General features: G+C 42.9%; 1 protein-coding gene across 3 annotated transcripts in view; it reads right to left on the bottom strand.

Annotated features, from left to right (window-relative positions):
- Nucleotides 1-547: 547 nt before the first annotated feature.
- The window catches only part of LOC114642286 (multivesicular body subunit 12B), a 306,638-nt gene continuing 284,583 nt past the window's right edge, over nt 548-22,602 (bottom strand). For all 3 annotated transcript variants that reach the window (XM_051932317.1, XM_051932319.1, XM_051932318.1), the window contains one exon: nt 548-4,265. In XM_051932317.1, the coding sequence (XP_051788277.1) occupies nt 4,179-4,265 (87 nt within the window). In that variant the 3' untranslated portion in view covers nt 548-4,178. The remainder of the gene's footprint in view (nt 4,266-22,602) is intronic.

Raw genomic sequence — 22,602 nt, 5'->3', positions numbered from 1 at the left:
GAATAAGGCTGCTGCGGTGGGTTGGCACCCTGCCCAGGACTGGTTCCTGCCTTGTGCCCTGTGTTGGCTGGGATTGGCTCCAGTAGACCCCTGTGACCCTGTGTTTGGATTCAGCGGGTTGGATGATGGATGGAATAAGGCTGTAACATATCAAAATGTGGAAAAAGTGATGTGCTGTGAATACTTTCCGGATGGACTGTAGATTGTTATGAAAGGCACTATATAATAGATATTTTAGTATAGTAGGCAGGATAAATATTAATTTTAGTATAAACAGACTTATCAGAAGCACGTCAGCATTCCCAGGTAATTTGCGTCAAATCTTCTTCTTCTTATCTAAGCAGTCCTTCCATGTTACAAGTCACACTTGAAGTGTAAAAGCCCTCATGTCACCTCCGTGCTGCCGCTGCTCTGCGCCGTGTCCATGAGTGGCGTCGGTGGTCCGCTGATGTGCAGACACTTGTTTATCCGACTGACGGTGACGTTCTTCTTGGTTCTCGCTGATCAGATCCACCAACACTGTACAATCACCACTAAAGACAAACTCCGTTAAAACAGGTTTTATTCCAATCACTTTAATACACACTAAGAATTACACTTTGAGATAACCTTTCTGTAAAGTAAGAAACTTAAATAAATATAAAAAGGTACAATACCTACAAGTTCGTACTGACAAACTTTTCATGAACTGCAAAAACTTTCAACAAGGGGAAAAAAAATTAGTAGAGAGGTTTATTTACAGACAGCCATTTAGGAAACGTGCAAACTGGTGTGTTTTTTTTTCTTTGTTTTTTGTTCCGGTTCAGTTAGTAGCAGCCAAGTGTAACGCTGCCTCCATAGTGGTTTTAAAGTTAGTCCTTAGAAAAGTAAAAACCCTTAAAAAAGCAATGCGAGCGAGTGCACCATTTGTGAAGTCTCTGCAGAGGCAGAAGGTTGGCTGTGATTTGCAAGGAGCAGGAGAGGCCGACCTGCCAGACAGCACAGTGGTGGTCCCTGTCACCATCCAGGCCACCTGGCTTTAGCTCACCCTGCGAGTCGATGCCCTCTCCGCTCTGGCACCTAAATGAAGTTGTGTTACAGAGAAAGGCTTAAAACAGCCAGAGAGAGAGAGAGACCCACTGGTGGGACCGGAGAGTCTGTGCAACAGAGCAGATAGACAGACAGACGAGCAGACAGACAGAGAGACGAGCAGACAGACAGACAGACAGACGAGCAGACAGACAGAGACGAGCAGACAGACACACAGCGCTCTGCTCCGCACGTCTAGACAATGAAAACAAAACAATCAGAAATCTGAAACTGAAATATCACAAGCTGTCTCCACATACACAGAGTCCACATGCACTGTGCGGGAGCAGGCTGAAGATGGGCACCCTTACAAATACTTCAATTAAGAACCACACTTTTTTTTTGTTTGTTTGTTTAATAATTAATTAAAAATTCAAGGCAGACACACTTGCATAAATTAGCAGCTTTGTGCCTTTAACGCATACAGAGATCTTGAAATGGCTTTTGTTTTTTTTTTCCATTTTCAGGCTTTTTAATGCTTATGAATGGCAGCCGCACACACACACACGCACGGTCATGTGCACACACACGCTCACACGGACACACGCATGGTCATGTGCACACACACGCTCACACGGGCACACGCACGCGTTTTGGATACAAAAGCATCTGCTTTCTTAATACACATTTTAAAATACATGCAAGTTAGTCAGAAGAACTTTCAACACAAAATATTCCACAGATGCTTAGCACATTTAAAGTCGGGTTTAAGGAAAGATTTTTTTTTCCCCAGGAAATTAAAAATAAACGGTATAATTGCTTTAATCTAAACATTTGAAAGGACTGATAAGAGGAATCTGAGGAAAATGACTTTTCATACTTCGGCTAAGCAAAGGTAATAAAATGCAATAATAAAAAATGTGGTTAATTGAAGGGTTACACAGAAATATAAATGGTTTGAGGCAATGCTTGAACACAAGAGGGCACTGAATTATTAAAGAACTGTTAAAAGTTTAATTTCTATATATATATATGTATGTATAGAGAGAGTAAGATAAACACACACCTTACACACTGAGATGGGGACGCAGACGAGACTCGGCTGTACACCAATGACCTCGACACACACAAGTAAATCAAAAGCAAATCCAGAGGACCGGCAGGGTCTCTCATTCACAGTCTGAAAAGGCGCAGAACGTCAACGTGTCTCACGTTTGATTTCAACTAAATAAAATAACAGACAAGAAAAGAAACCAACTTCTGACTGAGGGGTTCAACGCCACACTTGGCATGCGATAAACTAGAAACATTGACAGCGCGTGGAAAACACACACTGAATGAAAAGCAGCTCTGAAAGGGGTAACAGAAATCACCCGACTGATCAATAAAGTCGATTGACATGCACAAGGCCCAAGTGGCTCCTTCATACGCCTGCCACACAGAAGGCCATTTTGACATTTGGGCGTACAGAGGAGGTGCCGTCCACTCAGCGTTCAGGGGGCCGGTGGGTGGTGTGAGGGGGTCCCCTGGCTCTGGAGGGTCATTTTTGTTTGCCACTCTCCCTCCCGGACAGGACCAATGGGATCAACGGGCCACAAGGCTCTGTAAAATGTGTGCAAGATAAAATGAAAAAGTTGGAGAAGGCTCTCCAGAAATGTGCAAACGTTCACAAATGGCCTCAAAGGGACACCCAGATGTGACAGAATGCCGTTGTCACTAAGTGACTGGAGGTCAACGAATCCCTTCAGACGGAGTCCAATATCAACACATATGAATGACCTACACTGGGGGGGAATCAAGAAGATGGCATTGCATTCGTCTCTTCACTGAATAAGCAAAACCCCACATGAGAAGAAGAAGAAAAAAAAAATCTGAGATCGCTTTAAACAAAAAGTACACAACTGGCAGAAATAATACTGGCTTAATAAAGAGAAAAATAACAAGAGATCAACAAGAGCAGCGTGACATGTCTGGGGGCAGCGGGGTGACGTCTGGATGGCCACTGACGTCACCGGAGGCCTTAGGGTGCGTGATGTTCTGCCAGTGGACATCCAGCTGCAGGCCGAGCGGCGACGGAAGGACACATTGTGCACACGACTCTTCTTGACCGGCCGATTTTTGCATACGTGAAAACATTTCCAGAATACTGTACACAAAGTGAACATAACACAACGACAATCAAATCCAAATAAACGATAGCACTGTTGAATTTGCATAGGCTCAAACCAGTGCGTCCGAGACGCGGAGGCAAACAGAGTGGTTTACATTTGATTGCGTGTTGTACATCAGGATCACACACTCGCACACACACACTCACACCCGTGGTGACGTGGGCACTGCCACCATCTCGTCAGTACAAGCAGGTAACAGCAAACAACAGGAACACCAAATTCTGCACGCAGGGCTCGCTGCTTTGCCACACCGCTTGCCGTGGTGCCCAACGGGGCTTTAATGGCGGACCATAATCAGTGTGGTGGTCCGTCGTGACAACGCCTTCCATACACAGCAGCCCTCTGATCCAGTCCTGGCACCGGAGATGAGCGTCACGTCCATGGTGCGAGACAAAGCGCTAAGCACAGAGGGAGGCCTCCGCACCCCTTTAAGGAGTTCAGAAGAGTCCTCTCGTGTCAAGTCCGAGTCTTAGAGAAGAAGAAGTCCTGCGTCGCCATCCATCCATGAATTTCACAGGCCCCAAAAACATAAAAAACAAAGCACCTTTCATGGCTTGGCTCTCGTACCTGAGTCTCCCAAGAGTCTGAAGTGGCTTTACAAAGGATGACGTCTCGTTTGTTTGTTCCTCCAGGTGGATTTAAAGAAAGGTCCGCAAAAAAACTTCACACAACTAACTGGCTGCGACTTCCTCCAAATGCAGGCAGCGGCGTCCACAGCACAAGACTGAATAAAATACAACACTCGAGCTAAAAAGATGGAAATGTTACCAGCACAAAATCACACAATGTTATAGTGAGCCTTACCATTTACAAATAAAAAAAAATAAAGTATTAAAATCCCAATAAAGAAAGAACAGAGGATGAAACCAAAAGGCAGCTTTGTTAGATGAGGAGTTATTCAAAAACGGAAAGAAAAGAAACGCAGATTACGCCCAGCAATGCAGTGCCAACGGGGCACAATTCAGTAGTAACGTCCCTTTTGCTCTTCGCCGTTCTTCCTCAAGAGTCCGGATTCTCCTGCAGCCTGCTGGGACTCGGTGGGAGACGGGCGGCTGCACTTTGCTCTGTCCGGAAACTGTAGTCGTACTGCAAAGACAGAAGACGGGGCAGAAAAATCAGAACAGGCCAGAAACACACAGGAAAGCAAAGCCAAATTGGGCAGCATTCATTCTGTTAGCATTGTTTAGAAATCTGTTTGTTGTCTTCATAATTATTCATGTAAGAGCCAAACCCTTTAAGTTATTAATCTTCAATTTACCTTAGTTACGGTGAATCTGAATGGAGGGCAGTGAGAGCTCGAGTCAGGCCTTTCTGACTGTGTGTGGCTTTTACTTTTGTAAATTTGATTGATTTTGTTAAATTCAAATAGCACTTCATACAAATAACTCGAGTTTTACACAAAAAAAAGGTTTGGAACAAAATCAACCCTCACCCTGAGAAAGAGCGCTGGGCCAGCAGAGTAAAAATAAGGAAAAAGATAACTGAATAAAGAAAGATGGAGTAAAAGAGGGGCGAGAACCCGCATCCTCAATTTAAACACTTATTCTAAAATGTTACTGATTAGGAGGTCCTGCCAGGTTTTGAAAAAAGTTTTGCCAGATCCTCTAAGTGAGAATTCAATTTTTTCCAATTTCAGATAATATATAATACCAGTAACGGCGCACTGCACTACGCCTGACTTCATCAGTCCTAGTCTTCATCCTCTTTCTCTGTACGTTTAGCATTTGTTTGCTCAGAGGTTGATGTGTTTGCTGTTTCCTGAGCAGATCTTCTTATCTCCACCATAGTGGCCCACTGCTTCTGTCGTCATCTTTTCACATTAAAACGAATTAAGTCAGTGTTTGTGTTGGAATTACTAAGTACGTATTCTTTAAGTAGGGTTCTACTGAGGAGGACTAGATAGATAGATAGATAGATAGATAGATAGATATGAAAGGCACTATATAATAGATAGATAGATAGATATGAAAGGCACTATATAATAATAGATAGATAGATAGATAGATAGATAGATAGATAGATATGAAAGGCACTATTAATAGATATATAGTGCCTTTCATATCTATCTAAGATAGATAGAGATAGATAGATATGAAAGGCACTATATAATAGATAGATAGATAGATATGAAAGGAACTATTAATAGATAGATATATAGTGCCTTTCATATCTATCTAAGATAGAGAGATAGATAGATAGATATGAAAGGCACTATATAATAGATAGATAGGAAAGGCACTATATGATTGATAGATAGATAGATAGATAGATAGATAGATAGATAGATAGGAAAGGCACTATATAACAGATAGACAGATAGGAAAGGCACTATATAACAGATAGATAGGTATGAAAGGCACTATATAATATACAGATAGATAGATAGGATAGATAGATAGATAGATAGATAGATAGATAGATAGATAGATAGATAGATAGAAAGATACGAAAGGCGCTATATGATAGACCAGTAATGGTGCACTGCTATAACGATAACGTGCAGTGAATACACCTGACTTCTAGTCTTCCTCCTCTTTCTTTCTCTGTATGTTTGTCATTCGTTTGCTCAGATGTTGGTTGATGTTCTTGCTGTTTCCTGATCAGATCTTCTCTTCTCCACCCTACCGGCCCGCTTCTTCGCTTCTTCTGTCGTCATCTTTTTGAGTTAAAACTGATCAAGTCCGTGTTTGTGTTGCGATTATTTTGTACGTTTTCCTTAATTTTTCACTTAAGCTGGCACTCAAGTCTTCAATCTGCCTCAAGAATGATTTAAAATATGAAGGGGTAGGGGAAGTGATGGCGAAGGTGGCAGGGAATGAGAATGGCGCCCGCATGCATGCACCCCATGGCTGCCGAGAGTTGATTCTACAATAAAATAAAAAGAGGAATAACCTTGGAGGTCAATCATCACCCCGAGAGTGGACAGTAGAGGTCACGTAGTGTACGTGTACCACACTTCAGGTCAACAGGTGATTTAGAATCCTGGACAGACAAACGGTCAGCCACAGTTAGCCACTGACTTAGAAGAGGAGAGTTACGATTCTTCCAGTTGAGCGAGATAAGTCTACATGCCAGTAGTGTAGCAAAGGCCATCAGTTTGTTTGTCCTTCTCCACTTTAAGCCCCTCGGTGAGCCCACCAAACACAGCTGTTAATGGGTTAGGAGGCACTGTGACCCCCAGGCTGTCTGAAAGGCGTTTAAAGATTGTGTGATGTTTGGCGCAGGCCCAGAACATGTGACCCAGTGCGGCCGGAGCTCGACTGCAGCATTCACAGGTTGGCTCTCGTCCTGGAATCATTTTGGAGTTTTAAACGAGAGAGATGCGCTTGACTTGAATAATTGTATGCTTTGCGCATATGAAGCTCAAGTGAATTCTCTGCATGGCTGCCTTCCACTCCTCTCTGAGATGTTGACTGAGAGATCCTTTTCACATTGTACTCTTGGATCTTTGAAAGGGAGGGACTGTAAAATAATTTTATATACTGTATTGCAGAAATGCTGTCTGGGAGTCCTTTGAAACTGAGCAACATTAGAGGGAGGGGAGGAAAATCGGGCAGATTCTGTTTAACAAAGTTTCTAATTTGAAGAGAGTGAAAGAATGCGCTGCTGACAAGTTAAATCTGAAGTGTAATTGTTGGTAGGATGCACAGACGTTGTCTATGTACAGATCTCTAAGTGATTTCATCCCAAATGTTTTCCAGGTATTAAAAACTGAGTACGTTTTAGAGGGTGGAAAAAGGTGATTAACGTGCAGAAGTGCCACAGATAAGAGCTTCTCTATCTTAAAATAGTTCTACATCAGCTCCATATTCTTACTCTTGTCAGTGTGTGCTTTACTGTTCACGCGGTCCTTGTGTGTGATAACACGTGGAAACTTGACCTGGATACTCGAGCCTTAAACACCACTTCAGTGTCCCGGACTTCATTCCCTTCTGTTATGATAAACTTCCTTCATTATCTTTGGGTGAACCGTTTGCTTTAAACTTCACTAAAACTTTTATAAACAAAGACACTGTACTTTCTTTCTGTAGCTATTCCCATTTTTTTACTTTCTCGTATACAAAGGAAAAGGAAAGTATTGTAATCGTCCAAATATACGATGTCGAGATTTTGATGAATCTCGATGTTTCAGACCTCCCCGAGTCTGAAAATACCATTTTTGGAATCATGTGTGTGTGTGAAAACACGATAAGCTGAGGACGCTTTCACTTGGGTCAACCAAATTTTGCATACAAGTATTGGGTACAAAATGTGGATTTCTATCAACCTTTGAGATATTTTCACTAAGCAGAAGTGCTACTTTACCTTTTACTTATGCAGCTACACAGTCTCACTTATTCAACTTTACTTTTATAATAATTGTTCAATATGTTATTAAGTAGCCGTCCCCCGTGGTTCTGCCCGCATACTAGTGAAACAGGACAAACTTTAAAAATTCAATAAACACACAGATATAAGGTACGCTCCAAAACGCAGAGGCAGACCGACTCCCCACTCCTGACGTCACGCTATCCCCCTCCCCTCGGATTAGTGTGAATACGTCACTCCGGCAAGCAAACTACGATTCTTAGTGCGATTACAAAAGTCACAAAATCAACCGGAATGTTCAAGAAAATGATAGAAAAAAAAATGTACCTAAATCCGTGAAGTCGTTCTCTCATTCGCTAGCTAAGCGGAGGTCAGGTACTCCCCAAGACAGACCCGCCCCCCCCCCTCAGTCTGTCAGATTAGCACAAATAAATCAGGACCACAAGCAAACTCTGATACTCAGCACGATGAGAGAAGTCACAAAATCAGCAGAATGTTCAAGCAAATTATAAAAAACTAGCCATGTGTGCCCAACTACGTTGCGCGTGTTAAAGTTGTCTGTGAAGGGCTCCCTGTTTAAACGCGGCTGCCAGTCGTGAACTGGGCCCTTCATCGCACAGCATTATGATTTTTTAGAAGGGAAACAAAATTACAAAACAAAACCCTTGGACATTGATTCGATAGGAACGGCCTACTCGGAATCACTGTCCGAAAGTAATTATGTGGTGGTGGAGGAGCATTTCTGCTTCTCTCCGTTCACAGTCCGTCTCGTTTTCACGACGCTGTCGTTTCCTCTCACGATCTCTTCTCAACCTTTCTCTAATCTCGCAGGTTGCTTTGTGGCAATCCAAAGCGTAAGGAAGAACCAATGCTTCTTTTTTGAACTCCAAACGCAGACTGATGGAAAATCACACAAGTGTGTCTGACTTATATACTCTGACTGCCGACTCCAAGAAGTGGGTGAACAATCGATTTGGACGAAGTGCTGCCAACAACGGTCGATAGAAACACAAAAAACCACAACGAAGCAGGTGTCGACGCCAGATCTAAACACAAAGAGTGCTATCAACAGTGTTTGTAAAGAAAAGTAACAACCAAGGTGTTGTGTATTCAGCAGTACAAACAGCACGTAGTCTCCTTTAGTTCAATCCTCTTTAATCACCACACTGCAACCTCATCCAACGATCCTCTCCTCACTACTGCCCTCTACTGAACACAGCAGGAACACCACACAAGGCAGTGAATTTGCAGACAAACAAAGATCAAGATCTAAATGAAGATTATATATAAAGAAGATAAAAAATCCAATGCAAATCCGTGAAGTTGTTCTCTCGTGAAAAACGGACATTTTTTTTGGACTTTAAACATCAATAAACAAACAGGGATCGCTAGCTAAGCGGAGGTAAGGTACACTCCGAAACGCAGAGGTAGAGCTCCCCACCCCTGATGTCACGCTATCCCCCACCCCTCGGCCCGCAGCCTCTCTCTCGGATTAGCGTGAATATATATCACTCCTGCAAGCAAACTACGATTCTTAGCGCAATGAGAGAACTTGCAAAATCAAACAGAATGTTCAAGCAAATTATAAAAAATAAAAAACCCGATTGAAATCTGTGAAGTCGTTGACATACAGACGCTGGATTTTATATAGAGAGAGATTTGATTTGTTGTTGATGGTTCTTTAATGTACATAATCTAAAAATAAAATCATTGTCTTGCGGTTGGTGGCATGGTGGCGCAGTGGGTAGCGCTGCTGCCTCACAGTTAGGTGGGCTCACTTCCCGGGTCCTCCCTGCGTGGAGTTTTGCATGTTCTCCCCGTGTCTGCGTGGGTTTCCTCCCACAGTCCAAAGACATGCAGGTTAGGTGGATTGCCGATTCTAAATTGTTCCTAGTGTGTGCTTGGTGTGTGTGTGCCCTGTGGTGGGCTGGCGCCCTGCCTGGGGTTTGTTCCTCCCTTGCGCCCTGTGCAGGCTGGGATTGGCTCCAGCAGACCCCCGTGACCCTGTAGTTATGATATAGCGGGTTGAGTAATGGATGGATAGATGGATGTCTTGCGGTTTTCTCCACAAATATCCATCCCCCATATCCGAGTACACCAGTAAGTCTCGTGGAGACCACTCCTGATTTTTATATGGTGTCACTCAACTTCTCCAGTATTGGGTTTTCCTGATGCCAGCCCTCAGAGTCACATGAACTGCTGGAATGACTTTCTGGTAGCTGCATTTTGAAGTAATTTTGTCTTATGTAAGTGTGTATTATTATTTATTTATTTTTTGTATATTATTTATGCAATATTTTTCCTATCTGTTTTTAATTTGTTTTCTCGGCGTGTAATAACTTTTATTTGACACCTCGTAAAGCACTTGGAGCTCCCATCGTTTGTATTAAAATGTGCTGCGGAAACACGTGTTGTTGTTTTGAACTATTTGGAGACCCTCGGCAAAGGCAGCTGTGACTTGGTTGACTTTCAGGGGACATCTCATAACGTTCAGACCAGTAACACATGCGGACCGATACAACAGCTAACTCAGAACCCGTCTCACCTGGAGAGCAACAGAACAGAAAAGGGTCAATGTGAAGACATGCGCTACACACGCCGAACGTTGTGACAGGTTAGCACAGCTTCACCACGTTCAGTTAACTGAAGACAAACCTGACCGATGGCTGCCAGACTAAAAGACAGTGGACGGCTGCTGTCTGGTGGTCTCTCACCGTCCCTTAATCCCCTGAATAGAAGAGCACTACATTAGACATCTGATGGGATTGTAACCAAGGTGTTCCTAATCCTCTGCCTGGCACTTCCATGACACTCCACGCTCCTCATTGCTCTTGGCCAGTGTTGTGGGTGCTGTTTAAATACGTTATGCTACTTTTCCGGGGTCAAAGGTCCAGGTACCCTCTCACTGTCCCTTAACCCCTTCAGTTTGAGGGCACTATGTGTTTTACTTGCAATAGCAACCCTCCAAACCACAGTCACACACAGGAAGGATGACAACATTCGGTATAAAAATCACATGAATCTCTTTATGGTGCGTTACATTTGAACTGGGAAGTTGGAATTTTTAACTGGAAAGCCTCCACGGGTCAGATTTCCTACTGGTCTGTCAAGTCCGAGTTTGTCCATCTTCAGATTATGACCTCAATCCAAAATGGCAACACACACCACAAACCGTATTCAAGGCTGCAGGATTTGGCACTTTTTGTGTCTTAACTAAAACTGGCACACACACACACAGCTCTGCCCATGCTGCTCCGATGTTTGGATGCGCAAAATGCCAAGTGACGCTTTACCACCATCTGGCATTTACTTTGAAAAAGGAAGCACAGCAAAGCTTTTACTGGAGGAGTCCATGTTGGCTTTCTGAAAGTTTTACTGGAATGACGTCGGATCAGCAGGACAAACAGGCCACTAATTTAAGAAAAAGGGTTAAGAATGCAAACCCACAGCCCTCTGGAGCGGAGTTGAGGACCCCTACATTAGACCACCACACCCCCACGCGCCTCCTGTCTGGTTGTTTTCTCTCTCATAAAGCTATGACTGGCGACGCACCCGGGCACAGTCGTTGTGTGCAGAGTCTCTGCAGCTTGGGATTCCTTAAGAGGTCTCAGAGGTCTCTTGGTGGTCTCCCTCGCTCATCATCTTCAGCGTTTATATGGAAGGCCTGCTCTAGGGCGCTGTGCTCTCTCCATTTCTTAAAGACCGGTCTGAATGGATATTCAGTGTCTTGGCTGTTCCTCGTTTCCTGACTTGTGCTTTTCAATCAGCTTGGTGTGTCCCTTTGTCTTCACTGTGAAGGTCACACCACGACTTGGGCCTTCTGCACGCCAGTGCATTTAGACACGTGCACTCCACGGACTTCTAAAAGCTACTGGGTGCCCGAGAGATGGTTTAGAGGGGTCCTGTTAAAGGTGGCAGATACCTGCATCATGAATGATTTGTGCGTTTAACGTTTGTATTTAATTTAGACCACACTGCACTGATTTCTTTTTCTGTCAATCAACGTTTGAAAAGTCAAACGAAATCCACGGTGAATCAAGTTGTGTGGCAATAAAATATAAAAGATTCCGATTGCACTTTTTATAGGCCCCGTGTTGTATGGCTGGAGTGCACTGAATGACTTGCTGAGGGTCGGCAGCTCAGAACATTTGTTCCAAACCCTTAAGCACTGCTATGTTAGCATCACTTCACCATTACGATATACCAAACGAGGACCGATTGTCGAGTAAATCTGTGCACTAATGATTCGGCTCACTTCTCACATTGACCGTATTTGATTGTCAAATCCAGAAACGGATCGATTTCCTAGGGGGATTTCTCTAAAGCTGGCTAACTAAAAAGATTACAATATGCAAGCTTTCGAGGCAACTCAGGCCCCTTCTTCAGGCGAGATGTCATCTGCCTTGTTTGGTAAAAGCACACACTTAACAAAAAGATTAAATTCATCACTTTTTTAATGCACTTTTCTTAACCCTGGTGCAGCAGCAAACTCTCAAAAGTTTCAATTCTCTACGTGTCCACTGCTGCCATCTAATGTTTGTGTACGCGTGTTGTTTTGGGGGCTTCACCATTAAAGCTCACTTATGTGTAAATGCTGCCCTTCTGTGGTCATTGATGGTACTGCATGACAAAACTCCTTGAAGTAGCCGGACACCAGCAGCATTCTTCTTCTTTCAGCTGCTCCTGTTAGGGGTCGCCATAGCTGATCATCTTCTTCCTTCTCTTTCTGTCCTTGTCATCTTGTTCTGTCACACCCATCACCTCACCACACCCATAAACCTTCTCTTAGGCCTTCCTCTTCTATCCTTAATATCCTTCTCCCAGTATACCCCTCATCTCTCCTCTCCACATGTCCAAACCAACGCCATCTCGCCTCTCTGACTTTGAGCTGACCCTCTAATGTCCTCATTTCTAATCCTTGTCACATCCAATGCAAATATTAGCATCTTTAACTTCTACCTCCAGCTCTGTCTCCTGTGCCACCATCACCAACCCATATACAGTTATGCTTGAAAGTTTGAGAACCCTTTAGAATTTTGTATATTTCTGCATCAATATGACCTAAAAACATCATCAGATTTTCACTCAAGTCCTAAATGTAGATAAAGAGACAAACCAGTTAAACAAATGAGACAAAAATATTAGACTTGGTCATTTATTTATTAAGGAAAATGATCGAATATGACATATCTGTGAGTGGCAAAAGTATGTGACCCTTTGCTTTCAGTATCAGGTGAGACCCCCCATTGCAGCAATAACTGCAGCTAAACGTTGATCAGTCCTGAGTTTTCGCCATTCCTCCCCATACAGAAGAGCTTCAACTCTGGGATGTTGGTGGGCTTCCTCACATTAGCTGCTCACTTCAGGTCCTTCCACAACATTTCGATTGGATTAAGGTCAGGACTTTGACTTGGCCATTCAAGAACATTCACTTTATTCTTCTTTAACCATTCTTTGGTAGAACGACTTGTGTGCTTCGGGTCGTTGTCTTGCTGCGTGACCCACCTTCTCTTGAGATTCAGTTCATGGACAGATGTCCTGACATTTTCCTTTAGAATTCTCTGATATCATTCAGAATTCATTGTTCCATCAATGAAGGCAAGCCGTCCTGGCCCAGATGCAGCAAACCAGGCCCAAACCATGATACCACCACCACCACCATGTTTCACAGATGGGATGATAAGGTTCTTATGCTGGAATGCTGTGTTTTCCTTTCTCCAAACATAACGCTTTTCATTTAAACCAAAAAGTTCTATTTTGGTCTCATCCGTCCACAAAACATTCTTCCAATAGTCTTCTGGTTTGTCCACGTGATCTTCAGCAAACTGCAGACGAGCAGCAATGTGTTTTTTGGAGAGCGGTGGCTTTCTCCTTGCAGCCCTGCCATGCACACCACTGTTGTTCAGTGTTCTCCTGATGGTGGACTCATGAACATGAACATTAGGCCTTCAGTTGATTAGAAGTTCCCCTGGGGTCCTTTGTGACCTCGCCGACTATTACACGCCTTGCTCTTGGAGTGATCTTTGTTGGTCGACCACTCCTGGGGAGGGTAACAATGGTCTTGAATTTCCTCCATTTGTACACAATCTGTCTGACTGTGGACTGGTGGAGTCCAAACTTTTCAGAGATGGTTTTGTAACCTTTTCCAGCCTGATGAGCATCAACAACTCTTCTTCTGAGGTCCTCAGAAATCTCCTTTGTTCGTGCCATGATACACGTCCACAAACGTGTTGTGAAGAGCAGACTTTGATAGATCAAAACTCAGGGTGCCCAGTCACACCTGATTGTCATCCCATGGATTGAAAACACCGGACTTGAATGTCACCTTCAAACTAACTGCTAATCCTGGAGCTTCACATACTTTTGTCACTCACAGATATGGAATATTTGATCATTTTCCTTAATAAATAAATGACCAAGTATAATATTTTTGTCTCATTTGTTTAACTGGTTTCTCTTTATCTACTTTTAGGACTTGAGTGAAAATCTGATGATGTTTTAGGTCATATTGATGCAGAAATATAGAAAATTCTAAAGGGTTCACAAACTTTCAAAGCACAACTGTAACACAGCTGGTCTCACTACCCTCCTGTAGACCTTCGCTGTCACTCTCGCTGATACCCGTCTGTCACAAGTCACTCCTGTCGCTCTTCTCCAGCCACTCCACCCTGCCTGCACTCTCTTCTTCCACAATCCCCGTTAAATTCCCTTTACTCTCATTAGGCACATCTCCACTTTAAGAGTAATTCTAACTAGCGTATGGTTAACAGACTGCCAGCTGATTTAGATTTACATATTTCAGCAACTATCAAAAAACAAAGACTCCATTTTTTTCAAGAGAACAAGCTGCTGTCTAAAATGCAGCACTGATAAAAGTACAGAGAGATTCACTCCAAAGAGGCCCCGGATATTCTGTAATAACTCTCGCCGAACAAAACAACATGCAACGCGCTCCTCAGTATACGGAGCTTCAAACAAGCTGGCATGAGCCCACGTCGGAGCGATGAGGTAGGCACCAGACAGCCATTGTGATGTTTAACCTCCATCTGCAACTTCTGGGTGCCTCCTGCCTGCACGCCTTCACTCGGTCACTCGACTTCTCATCAGGATGGTGGTGTACAGCGTCGAGCAGCGCGTCTTCATGGTGTGAACCTACTGGGTCACCAGTCAGTATAAGCCATGTCAGAATCGACCGGATGATCGCAAGTGAACAGCAAGAGGGAGCAACGAGTCACACATCGGCAAGGAACATGGCAGACATTGAGGCATCCTTGGGCAACAGGGTAACTTCAATGGCTCTGAGGCTACAGATCTGCACTGGCAATCAGAAGGTTGCTGGTTCGAATCTCGTAAATGTCAATAGGGACTCTGCTCTGTTGGGCCCTTGAGCAAGGAAGGCCCTTAACCTGCAATTGCTGAGAGCTTTGAGTAGTGAGAAAAGCGCTATATACAGTTAGGTCCATAAATATTTGGACAGAGACAACTTTTTTCTCATTTTGGTTCTGTACGTTACCACAATGAATTTTAAATGAAACAACTCAGATGCAGTTGAAGTGCAGACTTTCAGCTTTAATTCAGTGGGTGAACAAAAACGATTGCATAAAAATGTGAGGCAACTAAAAGCATTTTTTGAACACAATCCCTTCTTCATTTCAGGGGCTCAAAAGTACTTGGACAAATTAAATAACTGGAAATCAAACGTTCATTTCTAATACTTGGTTGAAAACCCTTTGCTGGCAATGACAGCCTGAAGTCTTGAACTCCTGGACATCACCAGATGTTGGGTTTCCTCCTTTTTAATGCTCTGCCAGGCCTTTACTTTCAGTTGCTGTTTGTTTGTGGGCCTTTCTGTCTGAAGTTTAGTCTTCAACAAGTGAAATGCCTGCTCAGTTGGGTTAAGATCAGGTGACTGACTTGGCCATTCAAGAATTGTCCACTTCTTTGCTTTAATGAACTCCTGGGTTGCTTTGGCTGTATGTTTTGGGTCATTGTCCATCTGTATCATGAATCAATTTGATGTCATTTAGCTGGATTTGAGCAGACAGTATGTCTCTGAACACCTCAGAATTCATTCGGCTGCTTCTGTCCTGTGTCACATCATCAATAAACACGAGTGTCCCAGTGCCACTGGCAGCCATCACACTGCCTCCCTCCACCGTGTTTTACAGATGATGTGGTTTGCTTTGGATAATGAGCTGTTCCACGCCTTCTCCATACTTTGTTCTTGCCATCATTCTGGTAGAGGTTGATCTTGGTTTCATCTTTCCAAAGAATGTTTTTCCAGAACCGTGCTGGCTTTTTTAGATGTTCTTTAGCAAAGTCCAATCTAGCCTTTTTATTCTTGAGGCTTATGAGTGGCTGGCACCTTGCAGTGCACCCTCTGTATTTACTTTCATGCAGTCTTCTCTTTATGGTAGACTTGGATATCGATATGCCTACCCCCTGGAGAGTGTTGTTCACTTGGTGGGCTGTTGTGAAGGGGTTTCTCTTCACCATGGAAATGATTCTGCGATCATCCACCACTGTTGTCTTCTGTGGACGTCCAGGTCTTTTTGCGTTGCTGAGTTCACCAGTGCTTGCTTTCTTTCTCAGGATGGACCAAACTGTAGATGTTGCCACTCATAATATTGTAGTAATTTCTCAGATGGGTTTTTCTGTTTTCGCAGCTTAAGGATGGCTTCTGTCACCTGCATGGAGAGCTCCTTTGACCGCATGTTGTCTGTTCACAGCAAAATCTTCCACATGCAAGCACCACACCTCAAATCAACTCCAGGCCTTTTATCTGTTTAATTGATAAGGACATAACGACGGACTTGACCACACCTGCCCATGAAATAGCCTTTGAGTCAATTGTCCAATTACTTTTGAGCCCCTGAAATGAAGAAGGGATTGTGTTCAAAAAATGCTTTAGTTGCCTCACATTTTTATGCAATCATTTTGTTCACCCCACTGAATTAAAGCTGAAAGTCTGCACTTCAACTGCATCTGAGTTGTTTTATTTAAAATTCATTGTGGTAATGTACAGAACCAAAATGAGAAAAAAGTGGTCTCTGTCCAAATATTTACGGACCTAACTGTAAATGCAAAGAATTATTATTATTAAAGGGGCTTTGGCCACCACGGCTGCTGGATCTGACACCTACAGAGGTCTTCCTTTGGGGGTCTGCTCAAAGGAAAAGTCTATCGGAACAACTGTGGAAGATTTGAAGGAAAACATCCAACGTGACATTGCTGCTATTCCACCCCACAGAGACACTTGCTGATACTTTCAGGAACATGGAGAGCCGTGTTGAAATGTGTCTGGCAGAAAACGGAAACCACTTCCAGCATCACATGTAATGGAGTCGATTCCACAAATGTTAAGGTAGGGAGCGGATTTGTTTGGTTCAGATTGCTTCATCCTAACGGGAGTTACAACAGAATATCCGGGGCCTCTTTCGAGTGAATCTCCCCGTTTTAAATTGCTATTTCAAAATGGATTTGGGTTTTAAAGTTGAGAACAACCTGTGCTCTGGTCTTGACAGTGTTCTGGCTGGATGTGGGCCTTGCGTTCACCCTGATGGGCTGATTATAAATTACAACAACGTCTTCAGTCTCACAATGCATTGAAACAGACAGACTGTCAGCTTACCACACAGACGTCATCTAAAGGCTGTCGAGGGTTTGGGAGTCCCGGGACGCCCCCTTCAGGCCACAACTCACACTACTGACAGTTTCTGGAATTTCAGACAAACAGCCTCTACATTAGAATGAAATTCAATTGTCAGTACAGACTGATGGGTCCTAAGAAACTGGCTGAAACAAAACCACCAGTCAGAGAGGACCTGATGCAGCACATCCAATCAGGGGCTACAAAAATCCAGATATTAAAAGTTGTGTCACAATATGTTCATAAAGTGTCCAGTACTACAATGGCTCACTCTGAACTGCACTCTTGTATGCTTAGTAAAGCAATTTGTGATTCTGTGTTTTACAAAACAGACTGACTGACTGATAAGAGGAGACCAAAGCAGCGCGTCTTACTGACCGCAGGAGCTCCCCACTTCTAGTGAACACATCCTCCCCGCGTGTGTCTGTGTATTTGTATCTGGGTACTCCAGCTTTCTAGTAACATCCACAAGATGCTTTATAACACACTATTGGGGTCTCACCTGGAGTGCTGTGTGCAGTGTTTGGGGCTTCAGGTTACAAAAATGACACAGCAGTGCTAGAGAAAGCTGTGCGACTAGGACGGACGGACAAGGAGGAAGTTAAAAGAGTTAAGCCAGCAGAGGTAAAGAGGTGACATGATGCAAGTTTTGGAAATGATTTAAGGAATTAACAGAGTGGACCAAGCACACAAGACACAGATGGAACTTCACACAAATGTCAGAACGGCTTTCTTGACACACTGAATATGTGACCATGTCATGTGGTCAACAGCAAGACAGGGAGCTTTACAGCTCGACCCGATGTTATTTTGGAGAAGTGAGGTGGATAGGGTTGGGCTAAACGGCCTGTTCAACAAAAATGTTCCTAATGTTCAAACGAAAAGCAAAAACAATGCACTGTGCCAGTTTTTTTTTTTTTCCGTACCTGTTCTGGGTTTGGTTGCCACCTGCTCAGTTTATGTACATTCATCTTTCTCTCAGCCGGAAAAGGGTGGAGTGCCCTCTCAGGGTTGGGAGCGAGATCCTGCCCCAAGTGGAGGAGTTCAAGTATCTCGGGGTCTTGTTCACGAGTGAGGGAAGAATGGAGCGTGAGATCGACAGGCGGATCGGTGCGGTGTCTGCAGTAATGCGAGCTCTGCATTGGTCTGTTGTGGTGAAAAAGGAGCTGAGCCGCAAGGCGAAGCTCTCAATTTACCAGTCGATCTATGTTCCTACCCTCACCTATGGTCATGAGCTGTGGGTAGTGACCGAAAGAACGAGATTGCGAATACAGGCAGCTGAAATGAGTTTCCTCCGCAGGGTGTCTGGGCTTTCCCTTAAAGATAGGGTGAGAAGCTCAGAGTAGAGCCGCTGCTCCTCCGCATCGAGAGGAGTCAGATGAGGTGGCTCGGGAAACTGATTAGGACGCATCCTGGACGCCTCCCTGGTGAGGTGTTCTGGGCACGTCTAACCGGGAGGAAGCCCCGGGGAAGACCAGGACACGCTGGAGGGACTATGTCTCTCGACTGGCCTGGGAACGCCTTGGGATTCTCCCGGAAGAGCTAGAAGAAGTGGCCGGGGAGAGTGAAGTCTGGGCATCTCTGCTCAAGCTGCTGCCCCCTGCAACCCAACCTCGGATAAGCGGAAGAGGATGGATGGATCTTCTCTTAAACTACATCTGCTGTTGTTTGATGTTAACCTTTACATTTGTGAAGCTGGTGAACACTCTCCTGTCTAGGAGTGTATAGTTGTCTCATTTAGCCTCCTTACCCTACTAACTCTAGTACTCAATGACTTGAGGGTCAATGCAGACAGAGGCTGTCTATCTGTTCTCATCCTCTTAGATCTGAGTGCCGCATTCGACACCATTGATCACAATATTCTTAGAAATCGCCTTAGTCAGAGGGTGGGCCTCTCTGGCAGGGTCTTAAATTGGTTTGAATCCTACCTGACAGGGAGAAAATTCTTTGTAAGTTGTGGTAATTACAACTCAGAGACACAAGATATTCTATATGGTGTACCACAAGGCTCTATCCTGGGTCTGCTGCTCTTTTCGATTTACATGCTTTCGTTAGGTCAGATTATCTCGGGGCATAACGTGAGCTACCACAGCTATGCTGATGACACACAACTGTATTTATCAATAGCACCTGATGACCCAGACTCTCTTGATTCACTGACACAATGTCTCACTTGTATTTCTGAATGGATGAGTAGTAATTTTCTCAAACTAAATAAAGAGAAAACAGAAATTTTAGTGATTGGCAATAATGGATATAATGAGGTTATTAGAAACAAACTTAATGCATTAGGATTAAAAGTTAAGACAGAGGTAAAGAATTTAGGGGTAACTGTTGACTCTGACCTGAATTTTAAATCGCATATTAATCAGATCACTAAGACAGCATTTTTTCACTTAAGAAATATAACAAAAGTTAGACGTCTTATATCATTGAAAGATGCTGAGAAATGAGTTCACGCGTTTGTTTTCAGTCAACTAGATTACTGTAACGCACTCCTCTCAGGACCAGCCAAAAAAAAGACATCAATTGATTACAACGAGTGCAGAATGCAGCTGATAGAATCCTACCTAGGAAAAGAAAATCCGAGCACATCACCCCAGTCTGAGCGTCACTACACTGGTTACCTGTGTCATTCAGGATTGACTTTAAAATACTGCTTATCTATAATAATAAAAGGCAAAGCCCTCACTGACTGACTGACTGACTGACTCACTCACTCACTGACTGACTCATCACTAATTCTCCAACTTCCCGTGTAGGTGGAAGGCTGAATTTGGCAGGCTCATTCCTTACAGCTTACTTACAAAAGTTAGGCAGGTTTCATTTCGAAATTCAAAGCGTAATGGTCATAACTGGAACATATTTTTTGTCCATACACTGTAATGGAGGAGGCGGAGTCACGTATCGCGTCATCACGCCTCCTACGTAAGCACGTGAACTAAAAACAAGGAAGAGATTTACAGCACGAGTCACACGCGGGAACAAAGGTAAATGACGTTAATTTTTGACTGTCTTTTAATACTGTGTAACCATACATATTAACACATGTGCAATTAAACGTGTGCATTTACGGGGTGATTTCTCAGGCTTAAAAGCTCGCCTTTTACTAAAAAGGTAAATGCAAAACTATTTTCAATCAGTTTATTGAAACGCTCCCGTTAAGGATTGCAATAACATATTCGCGAGATAAAAAAACGAAGTAGGGGGAAATGGAGGAAGAGCCGCAAACAGCGAACAGCAAAAAATTAATTAAACAATTGAGAACGGAGCGACTTAAGCATACAAGCATGTTCATAAGGGAAACAAAGCACGGTGTAAAACGTAAGTTTAAATTAAGTTTATAGAAACGCTCCCGCTGCGGATTGCAATAACATATTCGCGAGATAAAACTTTAATGAGAAGACACGAGGTATAAACGAACCACACGCCGTGGCGCAACGTTAGGGGCAACAGTTTCAATCATTCTATGATCTGCTTCTTGCAACTGAAAGACGGCACATGGCGGATGTTAGCCGACTTGCTGACCGCAACGTTAGGGGCTTCAACTATGGCGCTGACGCCATATCTCAGTGCCAACACTTTGCAGACTGTACTTAAAAGACACGCCCTCCTCACTGGACAGTTAAAAAGACCAATCAAAGTAACGATGACATCAAGTATTACCCAATCAAAAATAGGAAAGGAGGCATCTTCATAAAATGCGTGTGGGATGATTTGCATGAGACGCTGCTTTAAAAAAAAAATTATAAAAAAAATACGGGATAAATCCCGTCCAGTATTGATTCAAAACGGGACGCGCAATTTCATTCTCAAACGCGGCACGATTCCGTATTTTAAAGGACGGGGTGGCAACCCTACAGTGCCAGGTAACCACCCATACAATCACATTGTGATTCAGACTAGGAATGCAATGAATGTAATTACCCCGATCTACATACAAGGCGAAAGTCTTGCAACATTCAAAGATGATGGTTTGGGATAAGTACACCATACAACATAAAAGAGCTTATGAAGCATTGAACCGAAAAAAGCAAGATCTCAGAGATCGTAAAAAAAAAAATAGGAGGTAATGTCGTTTTACTCGCTGTAGATTTTAGTCAAACATTACCAGTTATTCCACGAGGGAGACCAGCAGATAAACTCAACGTGTGTTTAAAATCCATGCTTCTCCCACGCTCGGTTATATGTCGCGTGTTCTCGGGTAGGTGCACCAAAAAATGTATACATTTAAGCATGTAATGGGCAAACAAAAAATGAGGTATACCCGAGGGCACTGCAGTAGTACTTAATGTAACTTTACTTCTTAAATGTTAATGTTTTACTGTTTAATAATTTATACGCTTCTTATATGTTGTTCAAATTCTTTTATCAAAATACCAGTGACAGCGCAATGCACGATAACATGGAGTGAATACACCATACGCATCCGCCCACGGCTGCCCTGCTGTGCGCAGATAGGAGTTGATTCTACAATAAAATAAAATAAAGATAACAACAGTAAAACAATCATCACCCATAAAGCGGATAGTAGACGTGACGTACTATATGTGTACCAGATTTCAAGTCAATAGGTGAAACGGTTTGCAAGCTACATGTGATTTAAAATCCTGGATAGACCAACGAAAAGCCACGGTAGCAAATTATAGAAGAAGATTTTACTGTTTAATAATTTATATTTATATGAAATGTGCTTCTTATATATTACTTCATATTCTCATATGATAATGATGTTAATGTTTATATTGATTTCTGTGTTATTAAAACTGCATGTATGTGTGCATATGTATATATATATATATATATATACTAGCAAAATACCCGCGCTTCGCAGCGGAGAAGTAGTGTGTTAAAGAGGTTATGAAAAAAAAAAGGAAACATTTTAAAAATAACGTAACATGATTGTCAATGAAAGCCCGTTTCACTCAGTAAGTCTTATGTGTGTGTTTATATATATGTAGATGTGTATATGTAGATATGTATATATATGTATATAAATGTTTATGTGTGTGTGTATATTATATATATATATAATATATATATATATATATATATATATATATATATAAAAGACAGCAACAGTTATAACAATGACAACTCAATTACAATGATAATCATGTTACGTTATTTTTAAAATGTTTCCTTTTTTTTTCATAACCTCTTTAACACACTACTTCTCCGCTGCGAAGCGCGGGTATTTTGCTAGTGGTTTATAAAAGCCTTAAATCATCTCCGCTCCATTTTATATATTGTAATGTCTGATGTCTTATATTCCAAATTGTAACCTTAGATCTTCAAATGAGGGTCTCCTTAGAGTTCCAAGAGCTAAACTTAAAAAGTGGTGAGGTGACCGTCTGCTGTTATGCACCTCAAATCTGGAATAGCCTGCCAATAGGAGTTTGCCAGGCTGATACGGTGGAGCACTTTAAAACACTGCTGAAAACACATTACTTTAACATGGCCTTC

Source organism: Erpetoichthys calabaricus, chromosome 9 (assembly GCF_900747795.2).
Source record: "Erpetoichthys calabaricus chromosome 9, fErpCal1.3, whole genome shotgun sequence".
NCBI classification, from domain to species: Eukaryota; Metazoa; Chordata; class Cladistia; order Polypteriformes; family Polypteridae; genus Erpetoichthys; species Erpetoichthys calabaricus.
The sequence above is the reverse complement of the archived record's forward strand: the minus strand, read 5'-3'. Positions and strand labels throughout refer to the sequence as shown.